The sequence below is a fragment of the Jaculus jaculus genome, chromosome 13, assembly GCF_020740685.1.
Source record: "Jaculus jaculus isolate mJacJac1 chromosome 13, mJacJac1.mat.Y.cur, whole genome shotgun sequence".
Classification (NCBI taxonomy): Eukaryota; Metazoa; Chordata; class Mammalia; order Rodentia; family Dipodidae; genus Jaculus; species Jaculus jaculus.
In genome coordinates, this window is record NC_059114.1 from 9,430,468 (window position 1) to 9,443,103 (window position 12,636).

Below are 12,636 nucleotides of genomic sequence, written 5' to 3' on the forward strand. Positions count from 1 at the left end.
TCCCCATGAATCATGGTCTGGAAGAGGAAGAACAGGCGTTGCTGAGGGAACTGGGCATGCAGCTGTTCTTGGATACCCAGCTCCTTGGGCCTGATTGAGCTGTGTTCTCAGGAGAGTTAAGAGAAGTTGGGTGTGGTGGCACATACCTTTAATCCCAGCACTCAGGAGGCTGGAGGCTGAGGTAGAAGTATCCCTGTGAGTTCAAGGCCAACCTAAGACTGCAGAGTGAATTCCAGGTCAACCTGGGCTAGAGCAAGACCCTACCTCAAAAAACAAACAGGGCTGGAGGGATGGCTTAACAGTTAAGATGTCTGTCTGCAAAGCCAAAGGACCCAGGTTTGATATCCCAGGATCCACTTAAGCCAGATACACATGGTGGCTCGCTCATGCATCTGGAGTTCCTTTGCAGTGGCTGGAGGCTCTGATGTGCCCATCCCCCCCCCACTTCTCTCTATCTCTTTCCCTCCCTCTATCTCAAATAAATAAATAATATATTTTTTTAAATTAGGGGTCTTGTAAAGCTAAAGGACCTTGGCTCAATTCCCCAGAACCCATGTAAGTCATATGTACAAGGTAGTGCATGAATCTGGAGTTCATTTGCAGTGTCTGAAAGCCCTGGCACACCCATTCTCTCTCTCTTTCTGTCTTTCCCTCTTTCAAATAAATAATAATAATAATAATAAAAAATATATATCTATAGACATTTTTGTTTTTTGTTTTTTCGAGGTAGGATCTCACACTAGTCCAGACTGACCTGGAATTCACTATGTAGCCTCAGGGTGGCCTCGAACTCACAGTGATCCTCCTACCTCTGCCTCCTGAGTGCTGGGATTAAAGGCGCGCACCACCATGCCTGGATAATAAAAAATATTTTAAAAAATTTTTTTGTTTATTTTTATTTATTTATTTGAGAGCAACAGACAGAGAAAGAGGCAGAGAGAGAGAATGGGCCCACCAGGGCTTCTAGCCACTGCAAACAAACTCCAGAGGTGTGTGTTCCCTTGTGCATCTGGCTAACGTGGGTCCTGGGGAATTGAGCCTCGATCCGGGGTCCTTAGGCTTCACAGACAAGCACTTAACCACTAAGCCATCTCTCCAGCCCATAAAAAATATTTTTAAAAATTAGGGGGCTTTGACAGGCGTGCACACCTTTAATCCCAATACTCAGGAGGCAGAGATAGGATTGCTGTGAGTTCAAGGCCATCCTGAGAGTAGAGTGAATTCCAGGTCAGCCTGGGCTAGAGTGAGACCCTACCCCGAAAAAACAAAAAAAGAAAATTAGGGGGATAGGGCTGGAGAGATGCCTTAGCAGTTAAGCACTTGCCTGTGAAGCCTAAGGACCCCAGTTTGAGGCTCGATTCCCTAAGACCCACGTTAGCCAGATGTACAAGGGGGCGCATGCATCTGGAGTTCATTTCCAATGGCTAGAGGCCCTGGTGCGCCCATTCTCTCTCTCTCCCTGTTGCTCTCAAATAAATAAAAATCAAAAAAAAAAATTAAAACTTAGGGGGCTAGAAAGATGGCTACGTGTAAAACCAAACGACCCAGGTTTGATGCATACCCACATAAAGCTGTATGAAAAAAGTGGTGCATGTATGTGGAGTTTGCAGTGGCTAGAGGCCCTGGCATGTGCTCTCTCTCTCTCTCATGTCTGAAGTTCATTTACAGTGGCTCAGCCCTGATGTGCCCATTCTCTCTCTCTCTCTTTTTTTTTTTTTAAATTTCTTTCTTTTTTCTTTTTTTTCTCTTTTTAAATTTTTTTCTGCATTCTCTCTCTTTTTCAAATAAATAAATAAGTAACATATTAAAATAAAAAGAGGTTGATGGGGCCAGAGAGATGGCTCAGCAGTTGTTTATAAAGCCTGAGGGCCTTGGTTCAGTTTCTCAGTACCCACATAAAGCCATATACACAAAGTGGCACATATAGCTGGAGTTTGCAATAGTAGGAGGCCCTGGCATGCCCATTCACTCCCTCTCTGCTTGCAAATTATATATTGTTTTTTTTTCAAGGTACAGTCACACTCTAGCCTAGGCTGATCTGGAACTCCCTCTGTAGTCTCAGGGTAGCCTGGAACTCACCATGATCCTCCTACCTCTGCCTAATGAGTGCTGGAAATAAAAGGGTGCTCCACCACACCTGGACCTAATTATGATTATTATTATATTTTTGTTTCCATGGTAGGGTCTCACTCTGGCCCAGGCTGACCTGGAATTCACTATATAGTGTCAGTGTGGCCTCGAACTCACATAGATCCTCCTGCCGCTGCCTCCCGAGTGCTGGGATTAAAGGTGTGCACCACCATGCTCGGATTTTTATTTATTTATTTTTAATTAAGAGATTGATGCAGCAGAGTCCCTGGAACTGGTGTGGGGCTCCAGTGGCTTTGCTGGCACCACAGTGGGTCATGATCATGATGACTAGGAGAGGCTCTGGCATATCTGAAGGATTTGGACTGGCACAGAAATCATGCTGTTAATGTACTAAAGCAATCAAGTAGGGATGAGACAGAGAAGGGGCAGACTAAGGTCACCTGAAAGCAAATGTGGCAAATTTATGTCAAGCCAGAGTTCACAGTGGAGAAGCATTGACAGAAAGTCAAATTCAGTGCTTGTGAACCCCTGGGAGGTCTGAAGCCTGAGCAAGTAGGCAGAGGTGTGAAAGGAATGGATGACCGGTGAAGGATTGGTTCCAGTGGCGGGCAGATACCAACCCAGAATCAGTCGTGTACATGTCTGTCCTATAAGGACATACGTTAGGACTGGACACTGTCTGCTCAGCTAGGGCTCATTCAGTAACCAGGCATGACCAATGAGGGCAGCAGCCCCAGTCAGTGCTGGCCAGAGCCTGTCAAGTCCTCAGAGCCAGTGTGGGTATAGCCCAGCCCCACCCATCCCTTGCCTCCAGGCTGGGGGAGCAGTGAAAAGCTGAGCCTGAAAAGCCTTAGGGGTGGGAGATGTTCAGAGGCCCTGCCAGCCCCAGGATGAGGAGGTGGGAGGATTCACAAAGTAAGGCAATGTCACCCATCCCCATTATACCTAACACCAGTCCTTTGAGGAAACAACCTATGCAGGTAGGCAACAGGGTCTTTTCATGTTTTACTGGAACTTTTTTCTTTCTTTTTTTTTTTTCTTAGAGATAAGGTCTCACTCAAGCTCAAGTTGACCTGGAATTCACTATGTAGTCTCAGGCTGGCTTCCAAGTCAGAATGATCCTCCTACCTCTGCCTCCCAGCTAAGATTAAAGGTGTGCGCTACCACGCTCAGATTAGTATTTCTTAAAAGTCCTTTAAGGACTGGAGAAGTGGCTTAGTGGTTAAGGCACTTGCCTGTGAAGCCTAAGGGCCCAGGTTCAATTCTCCAGGTCCCACATAAGCCAGATGCACATGGTAGCACATACATCAGGAGTTCATTTGCAGTGGCTACAGGGCCTGAAGCACCCATTCTCTCTCTCTGTCCTTCTGTCTCTAATAAATAAATATAAAAAAAAAATCAGAAAAAAATTTTAAGTTCCTCAAATTTGAGGTAAATTCTAAATTAGGAAAAATCTCTTTAAGGACCCCCAAGGGGGCGCACACGTCTGGAGTTCATTTGCAGTGGCTGGAGGCCCTGGCGTGCCCACTCTCTCTCTCTCTGTTTCTGTCTGTGCTTTCAAATAAATAAACAAAAAAATACAGATGATTTTGAGAAGAATATGACTGATTTTTCATCATGGCATACAAAAGTACTGGGTACATCTTCACCCTTCCCTAATATTTCAAAGAATAAAGAGCAGTCAACTAGAAATGTAAAAAGGTATTTTGGGCCTCTTTTTCCTAGCTCTATATTAACAATAAACTCATATAAACCTAACCTTCAAGATTGCTTTTTATTTCTTTCCACCATTTTCTTAGCTTGTCTTGTCACCTTTAATATCTAACAGTTTTTTTTTTTTTTTTTTTTTTTTTTTTTTTGAGGTAGGGTGTTAACTCTAGCTCAGGCTGGCCTGGAATTCAGTATGTAGTCTCAGGGTGGCCTCAAACTCATGGTGATCCTACCTCTGCCTCCCCGAGTACTAGGATTAAAGGCTTGCACCACCACGCCCGTTTATTTTTATTTTTCAAGGCAGTGTCCAGCTCTAGCTCAGGCTGACCTGGAGTTCACTAGGTAGTCTCTGGGAAGCCTTGGAACTCACAGCAATCCTCTTACCTTGGCTTCCCGAGTGCTGGGATTAAACGCCCGCACCACCACACCCAGCTAGAAAGGTTCCATTATATAATGCTAACTCCTCAGTGTCTTCCATGTTTAGAGTAGAATCTGAAAAATTTGCAGGCAGACTTAAGGAGCTAGATGGGAAATCAGTCTGCACAGGGTGCAGGGGCCAGGCACAGCTCTGGGATTCTTGGAAGTTTTATAGTTATGTAAAGTATAGATGATATTCAATGAGGAGATTGAGAAAATCTACATTAGCCTATCCCTGTCAATGCAGAAGCAACAGTTAAGGAATATTGTGGTCCCCCCACACAAGGTAGGGTCTTGCTCTAGCACAGGCTCTGCAATCCCTAAGTAGTTCCAGGCTGGCCTCACAGCCGTGCACCCCGAGGGCTGGGGTTGGGGATGGGTGCCACCACACTCAGCGAGGAAGGGTCTTTTTGCAGTGTGCAGTGGCTGCATGTTCATCAATGGATGTGCTGAGAACCAGTGACTATTTCTATCTATGACCGAGAGTAGGTCCAATGCTCACTCCTAAACAGAACAGCTACACATCCACAGCACCCACTCCAAGGCTTAGAGAACACTGCAGAGGACATGCCAACAAGGTAAAAGCTGGAGGAGCGGGCGGCATACCGTGCAACCGCGATGCGTGACATGGCTGCTACTGCGATTCAGCCCACACGACCCCCCCCCCACCAACAACTGGGCCCACTTGCATTATTACCTCACGGAAGGGGAGGAGCATGCGAACATGAGGCCTCAGCTTTTTTAAAGGCTGAGCAGTTAAGTGGAGAGTGTGCAAGACAGACTCTGGAGCCGACTGCCCAAGGACAGGATGAAGGGGTGCACTGTCCCCCAAGCATCACGGGCAGGACTACAGCCAGGCCAAGGCTCCATCCAGCCCAGAAACCCTGCTGAGAAAAGCCTCACAACCTGACACACTGGCCGGGGACACACTTGATGTCATCATTTTTATTGTTTCTCTTCTTGAAAATAAGAGTAAACATACAATATATATTCTCTCTGTATATATTAGATACAGTTACTGCAGGGGTTCAGACAACATCCCTGCCCCCTCTGAGGAAGTTTCTTATTCTGATATTTGTGGAGGGAAAGAAGTGTCCGTGACTGCCAAAAGCAGAATCTTTTTATTATCAAACAGCAGTGACAGGAAAACCTACTGCGCTGCCAGATACACGGAGATTGGGAGCCGGGGAAGGGTAGCAGATGCCAGGGTACCTCAGAGCCCTACACAGGAAGTACACCCACTCCTGCTGCCCCATCCTCCATCCTGTGTCCCAAGAGCCCCAGACTTGCTGAGGGGACACCAAGGAATGTACTGTGGGTAGTGACCATCCTCAGGGGCATGGGGAAGAGGGAAACAGTGCAGCTGCTGGGGGAGCGGGATCCTGGGCAGGGACTCCAGGGGCCTCTGTCTGTTCAGGACCATGTTAGTGGTCACAGGGCACTGAGTGGTGGATCCAGTGTGGGTGGTGCAGGCCCAGACTGGTCCTCTCGGCTCTGCCTGTCACCGAATCCAGCCCCTCGAGTCCCAAGACCTTGACAAAAGAGCTCTATTGGCACCCAGGGGCCTGCTCACACACTCATGACAGGCTCGAGGTGGCCGTGGGACAGGGCAGGAGCTGGGACGCTGGGAGCTCGCTCCTGGGCACAAGGAGAAGAGCACGCGTGGCCGCCCTCCCATCCAGCTTCTGCTGCTGCGGAGCTGTCTCTTGATCGCTCCTCACTGGGTTCCACATGAGTAGCAATGAAAGAAGGGCTGCTGGAGGACGGGCACAGTGAGATCTCACCTCAGGAAGGGGTGCAGCCCTGCTCCAGGCCCCCACACTCAGAACCAGGGGAGCCTCCTGGGTTGTCAGGAGTCCCACCCGGCCCTCCCTATTAGTCAAGGAAGCGCTGTCATCCCCAGGGGATTCCATGACGGGACTGGCAGCAGCCTGGGGTGGATGCTTTGGGGGGCCTCAGTTCTTGAGGATGGTCTCGTAGGCCTGGTACACGTGCTGGGAAACCTCTGGTGCTCGACACTTCAAGGACAGCTGTAGGGGAAGAGGGCCAGGAGAGAGCTCGTCCCTAGGGCTCATCAGAGGCAGAGGAAGGGACGAAAGAACAGGCACCAGATGGGAGAGTGCGCGCGCGCGCACGAGTGGCGGGGAGCAGCTGAAGCCGGGGCCAGATGCAAGGGAAAGCAGAGGAGGTGCTGTTGCAGCCAGCTGGGCGAGGACCAAATATACCCGCAGCCCACACACCTGCTGTCAGCCCTGCCTCGAGAGCCCCGCTGCAGACAGCACGATGCACAAGCCTGAAGCTGCCAGGAGTGCCCAGCCTCCAGTCCTCTGGGCTTCCTGGTCCCCTAGGACTCCTGGGAGTTCCAGGGTCCTCAGGACTAAGCTTGACATGCAATCCCGGAGGCCAGAGGCTGCGTGGAAGCAGGCCTCCCCGGGGGACTGCAAGGTATGTTAGGCTTGTTCTGCTTCCTACACAGGAACGTTCGGGAGACTTCACCTCAATGCTGACTGCATGCGGAGGGACAGAAGGCAGCAGCCCATCCCGCTTGAAAGGCCAGTCCTGAGGGTGCAGTTAGGAAAGGGGAGGCAAGTGGAGTTCCGAGGGTCAGCAGTACTGGCCTGCAGCGGGGTCCACTGGCCTCCTGTGGAGGGCTCTGCGCACACTGTACTCGCGCAGGTGCGTCGGCGGCCCGCATGCACATTTGCTGGGTTTGGGGAGCAGCAGGGTGACGTGAGGCCAAGAGAAAGGGTGTGACAGGGAAGCTGGGGGAACTGAGGCCAGGCCAGGAAACGAGGCATGCACAGTACGGCTGGGGGGACAGAATGGGGAAGAGGAAGAGAAGAGCAGTCTGCTAACCTCCAAGTCCTGCACCACGGGCGCCCGCAGGGAAGGTGGACATGCAGCAACCAAACAAGGAGATGGAAATTACCACCACCGCAGCCGCAGCCCCAGCCCCACCCACCAGTGCCAGGGTCTCCAGCAGGGCCTTGGGAGGCGGTGTCTGCAGGGCTGCCCCGGCCAGACTCAGTTGTGCGGGAGAAGCAAAGCCTGGGCTCCCTGGGCCTGGGGCTAGCAGCGTACTTTGCAGAGGGGCTTCCCTGACGGCCCTGGCTCAAGGCCTGGGGGCACGGGGCTGCTGGGAATCAAATGTCCTCCCAACTGGCACCCAGTCACCGACATGGCACCAGGGCCAGGGCCCAGCAATACTGTCTCCCAGTCAGGTTTGTCCCTTGGTGTTTTATCTGGGTAACTTGGTGGGGTTGAGTCGGCAGTTTCTAGAAAGGTCAGAGAAGTAATTCCCACTTCATGCTCAAGTGACTCCTATTCAACCACTCAACCTCCAGACTGGGAAGGTGGCATGTGTACATGTGTGTGTGTGTGGGGGGGGGAGGACTCAAGCAGCTAGAATAGGGCAATGGAGGCTCCAGAGCTGGGGAGGGCTTTTTACCGTGAGGTTGGGGTTGCCTGGCTGGACCCGCAGCTCTGCCAGCACCCAGATGCCATTGGTCAGCTTCAGGGACTGGTAGAGCATGTCCTGGCCCTCAACGGTCCTCTTGGCGATGGTGAAGACGTTACTACTCTGCAGCTTACTGCTCACGGCCTCTGTGGGGACAGATGGCCGTGCCATGGGAGGTCTGTAGTCAGCGGGGGCAGGGATGGCTATGGGCAAGGGCCAGTATGGAACACAAGCTGGACCTGGTGACGGAGGCCTCACCTGCATTGAGGGGACAGTCTCTGATTTGGAACTGGGCTTCATTCTCATTGGGAATATCTTTCCACGTGGCCAGGAACATCTGCCGGTCTGCAGGGTGAGTGGGATGAGGAGGAGAGATGGGACCCTGATTAGCTGAGGCCCCTCAGCATCATGGGGCAGGAATGAGTTTGTTCTCCACTGTGCCACCTGGAAGTTGAGTGAAGGCACTGTCTTCTCCATAGCCCCTCCTGCTTCTCTGAGCAAGCCCTCAGCTGGGGGAAACCTCAACCTCTTCCTGGCACCCCAGGCTTTCTGCCTCTTTTCTCCACCTCCTCCTCCAGCCCTGTGCAGCCTGCTCCTTAGTGAGGGTCATGATGTGTCACACAGCCTAGCCGAGGCCAGGCTGACCTCTCTGCAGCATTTTCAGGGCTTTGGCTCTGGCACAGAGGAAATGGGCACTAGGAATGCGGCACGACCAACTTAGAGCCCATGGGACAGTTGAGAGGGGAGGGCAGCTCCTATGTGGTGCCAGCCAGCAATGGGGTGCTCAGTTCACAGAAGCCCATCATGGGCAAGTCTGTCCCACTGATCTCTGGCAGAGGCGTCACAGCCCTACAGCACAGAGCCCAGGGCTCTCCACAACTCACCCATCTTCCCGTCCTCCACGAAGAGGATGTGCAGCGGGTACAAGGTGCTGAAGTAGAAGACATCAATGCTGTTCTTCACAGCCACCTAGGACGGAGGGCCACTCAGTCTCTCTCCGGGGCTGGACTTACGCCACCTCTGAGGCCTCAGGAAGGGTTCTTGGAGTAGGCTCTCTCAAAGGACCCTCCCTTGTACCCACCCTCTTTATCCCCTCTGACCCTGGGCTCCTGACACAGCTGTGTATCAGGCTGTCTGCAGATATGGCTGACACCCATCCCAGGGCTGGGAGAGGGCAGGAATGGAGTGCCTGATCCCTTGGGAACACACCTGAAGGTTGTTCAGAGGTTCCATCTTCATGACTGAGCCCACCGTGTTAAGAGGCAAGGAGATCTCCACAGTCTGGTTGGGGCTGAGTGGTGCATGCACTTGGAGTGGGGCCGCAGGGGCCAGGCCAAAGCTGGGGAGAGAGAAACCCCCCCAGAGGTCGTAGGAGGGTGGGCGGGGGCATGGGAGGCAGGAACTTGGGGCTAGTAAGTGCCCCAGCCTGGCTGCACAAAGAAATACACCTGGGCTCCTCTTTTATCTCTGGACTGTGTACCAGCAGACCTGGGAAGGCATGGCCCCACCCCACCCCACCCTTGAGAACCTCAAGGCCTGGACTTACTCTTCTAACTGGAAAACTCTGTAACAGTTGAGGAGGCTGCTGTAAGGCCCCACATCACAACAGGAATCTGACCACCTGAGCAAAGGTCAGTTTCACCGTCTGGGCCAGAACTAAGCGAGCCACACAATGTTCACGGACTGGAAAGATTGCCTCCTGTAAAGCAACCCATGGGCCGACTAGGAATACCGCTACCCACCCCCCCCCAACACACACCAGAATGAGACTAACCAGAGGGTTCTAGCATGGATAGGGACCTGAACCGAGTACTCAGTATGCCCAGGCTGGCATGTGACAATAGACCAGTTTCTACACTTGCAAGAACAGAGTTAAGTGGGACTGTGGCAATGACACCCCTAATCTCAACATTCAGGAGGAGCTAAGGGGAGCACAGCAAGTTTGAGGCAGCTTGGGCTACAGTGAGACTCTTATCTTGGGGTGAAAAAAAGACAATGCCACCAATAACAACTGTGCTGGTTTGATTCAGGTGTCCCCCATAAATTTAGGTGTTCTGAATGCTAGGTTCCCCAGCTGATGGCAATTGGAAATTAAAGCCTCCTGGAGGCAATGTATTGCTGGGAGTAGGCTTATGGGTGTTATAGCCAGTTTCCTCTTGCCAGTGTTTGGCACACTCTCCTGTTGCTATTGTCCACCTGATATTGGCCAGGAGGTGATGTTCACCCTCTGCTCATGCCATCATTTTTCCCTGCCATCATTGGAGCTTCCCCTACAGCCTGTCAGCCAAAATAAACCCTTTATTCCACAAAGCTGCTCTTGGGTCTGGTGATTTCTGCCAGCAATACGAACCTGGCTGCAACAACAACAAAGGGATACACACTTATTATCCCAATGACAGTCTCACAGAGGGATAGGCTCGTGCCCCGATTCCAGGCTATGCAGGGCAAGTGGCGCTGGTAAGCCCCGAGACTCCAGGTAACCAACTCCAGCTATGCTCTCTACCCAGACTTGCCAGGGATACAGTAGGAGGTGATGTGGGAAATCCACCCCAGGCTTTGCTGGTAGCTCCAACAACTGCCTGCGTGACCTTAGGCAGGGCCTCTGCCCTCTGAGTTCAGGTAGTTAGTACTTACTAAAAGGGGGAAGTGGCATAGACATTATTGGTTGTCTGGTGGCTCAAGACAATCTTCTTAAAGCCTTTGGCACGGGGTCTACTACGCCGGAGGTATTCAACTCACAGATGGTTGTGGCCTCTCGTATCTTGTGAGGGGTTACTGGTTGCCCCAGCTGCCAGTCTGCCCAAGGCTCTCCTGAGGATGCCACCCCTTAAGTCAACTTCTTTTTCTTTTGTTTTTTTGGTTATTCGAGGTAGGGTCTCACTCTAGCCCAGGCTGAGCTGGAATTCACTATGTAGTCTCAGGGTGGCCTCGAGCTCACGGCAATCTTCCTACCTCTGCCTCCCAAGTGCTGGGATTAAAGTCGTGCACCACCATGCTAGGCTCTTTTTAATTAATTAATTAAAGAAAGAGTAAGAGAGAAAGAGGCAGGTAGAGAGAGAGGGAGGGAGAGAATGGGCACAGCAGGGCTCCCAGCCACTGCAAATGACCTTTAGATATATGCATTACCCTGTGAATCTGGGGAATCGAACCTGGGTCCTTAGGCTTTGTAGGCAAGTGCCTTAACCATGAAGTCATCTCTCCAGCCCCTTCAGTCAACTTCTTAGAGGCTCAGTCTGCTCATCACTAGAGCCACTCAGGAAGAGGAATCATCAAGAGGGGCTGCTGAGCTACCCAGAGAGCCCAGCCTTTCTGGTTCTATGCACCACGGCTCTAGCAAGGGGACAAAGCTCCACCAACACTCACTCTAGTCGACCTGGGGTGGGGAGAGGGCTGGGAGTGGCCACCCTTCATTCCCAGAGGCCCTGCCTCATTAATACTCTTTTTTCTGCCAAGGAGAGCCTGGCAGTAAGGCTCACTGACCACCTACCTTCTTCATTTTCTTTGTTTTTGCTTTTTTGAAGTAGGGTCTCACTCTACCTCAGGCTGACCTAAATACACTATGTAGTCTCAGGGTGGCCTCGAACTCATGGCAATCCTCCTACCTCTGCCTCCCGAGTGCTGGGATTAAAGGCGTGCGACACCACATCTGGCCCACCTATCTTCTTAGAACTGCTTCCCAACATGGGAATGACTCAGGCCCTAGACAGGAGGCAAGTGGGACATGTGGGGAGCTTCAACTGGTGGACTGCTGGCCTAGATCTGGGAATTTATTTTATTTTTATTTTTGGTTTGTCGAGGAAGGGTCTCACTCTAGTTTAGGCTGACCTGGAAATTCACTATGGAGTCTCAGGGTAGCCTTGAACACATGGTGATCCACCTACCTGTGCCTCCCAAGTGCTGGGATTAAAGATGTGCACCACCACGCCCAGCTTTTATTTTATTTAAAAAAATATTTATTTAAGCTGGGCGTGGTGCACGCCTTTAATCCCAGCACTTGGGAGGCAGAGGTAGGAGAATCACCATGAGTTTGAGGCCACCCTGAGACTACAAAGTGAATCCAGGTCAGCCTGAGCTAAAGTGAGACCCTACCTTGAAAAACCAAAACTCCAGATGCATGCACCACTTTGTGTATCTGGCTTACATGGGTTCTGGGGAATTGAACCTAGGTTTTTTGGCTTTGCAGGAAAGCATCTTAACTGCTAAGCATCTCTCCAGCCTCTAAAAATATTTAGAGAAATATTTAGGCAGAGGTAGGAGGATTGCCATGAGTTCAAGGCCAACCTGAGACTACATAGTGAATTCCAGGTCAGCTTGGGTTACAGAAAGACACTCCCTTAAAAAAACTAACTATATAAATAAACAACAATTTATTTGAGTGAGAGTTTATGTGTGTTTGTGTTTGTGAAGGGGAGGTTGGTGCTAGAGCCTCTTGCTGTTGCAAACTCCACATGCATGTGCCACTTTGTACGTCTAGCTTTACATTGGCACTGGGGAATCCAAGCCAGGCAAGCAGGCTTTGCAAGCAAATGCCTCAACCACTGGGCCAAGATCTCCCCAGCCTTGATTTTATTTTTATTTTATTATTTATTTATGAGAGATAGAGACAAAGAATGAGAATGGGCATGCCAGGGCCTCTAGCCACTGTAAACGAACTTCAGATACATGCACCACCTTGTGCATCTGGCTTTACATGGGTACTAGAGAACTGAACCTGGGTCCTTAGGCTTTGCAGGCAAGAGCCTCAACCACTGAGCCATTTCCCCTGCCTAGATTTTAGTTTTTCTTAGAGACAGGGTCTCATGTGTCTCAGGCTGACTTCCAACTTGCTCTGTAGACAAGAATGACCCCGAGTCTCTGATTCTCCTGCCTCCACCCTTGAGTGCTAAGATCTGAGGTGGACACCATCATACCTGGTTGGAGCTGGGATTTCTGGTATACCTTCTTTTAGGTAGCAAACGTTA

At 51.0% G+C, this 12,636-nt stretch overlaps 1 protein-coding gene and 1 non-coding gene across 6 annotated transcripts in view; both read right to left on the bottom strand.

Annotated features, from left to right (window-relative positions):
• Window positions 1–5,148: 5,148 nt before the first annotated feature.
• Window positions 5,149–12,636, bottom strand: part of Ap1b1 (adaptor related protein complex 1 subunit beta 1) — a 70,526-nt gene continuing 63,038 nt past the window's right edge. For 3 of the 5 annotated variants that reach the window (XM_004664044.2, XM_004664042.2, XM_045131976.1), the window contains 6 exons: window positions 8,885–9,014; window positions 8,560–8,644; window positions 7,934–8,020; window positions 7,667–7,821; window positions 7,075–7,083; window positions 5,149–6,248 (listed from right to left, as the gene is read on the bottom strand). In XM_004664044.2, the coding sequence (XP_004664101.1) occupies window positions 6,174–6,248; window positions 7,075–7,083; window positions 7,667–7,821; window positions 7,934–8,020; window positions 8,560–8,644; window positions 8,885–9,014 (541 nt within the window). In that variant the 3' untranslated portion in view covers window positions 5,149–6,173. The remainder of the gene's footprint in view (window positions 6,249–7,074; window positions 7,084–7,666; window positions 7,822–7,933; window positions 8,021–8,559; window positions 8,645–8,884; window positions 9,015–12,636) is intronic. The other 2 variants (XM_004664041.2, XM_004664040.2) reach the window with 1 other exon arrangement.
• Window positions 10,869–10,965, bottom strand: LOC123454412. The gene has a single exon (XR_006633372.1). It is a non-coding gene; the product is annotated as a small nucleolar RNA SNORD125 (small nucleolar RNA).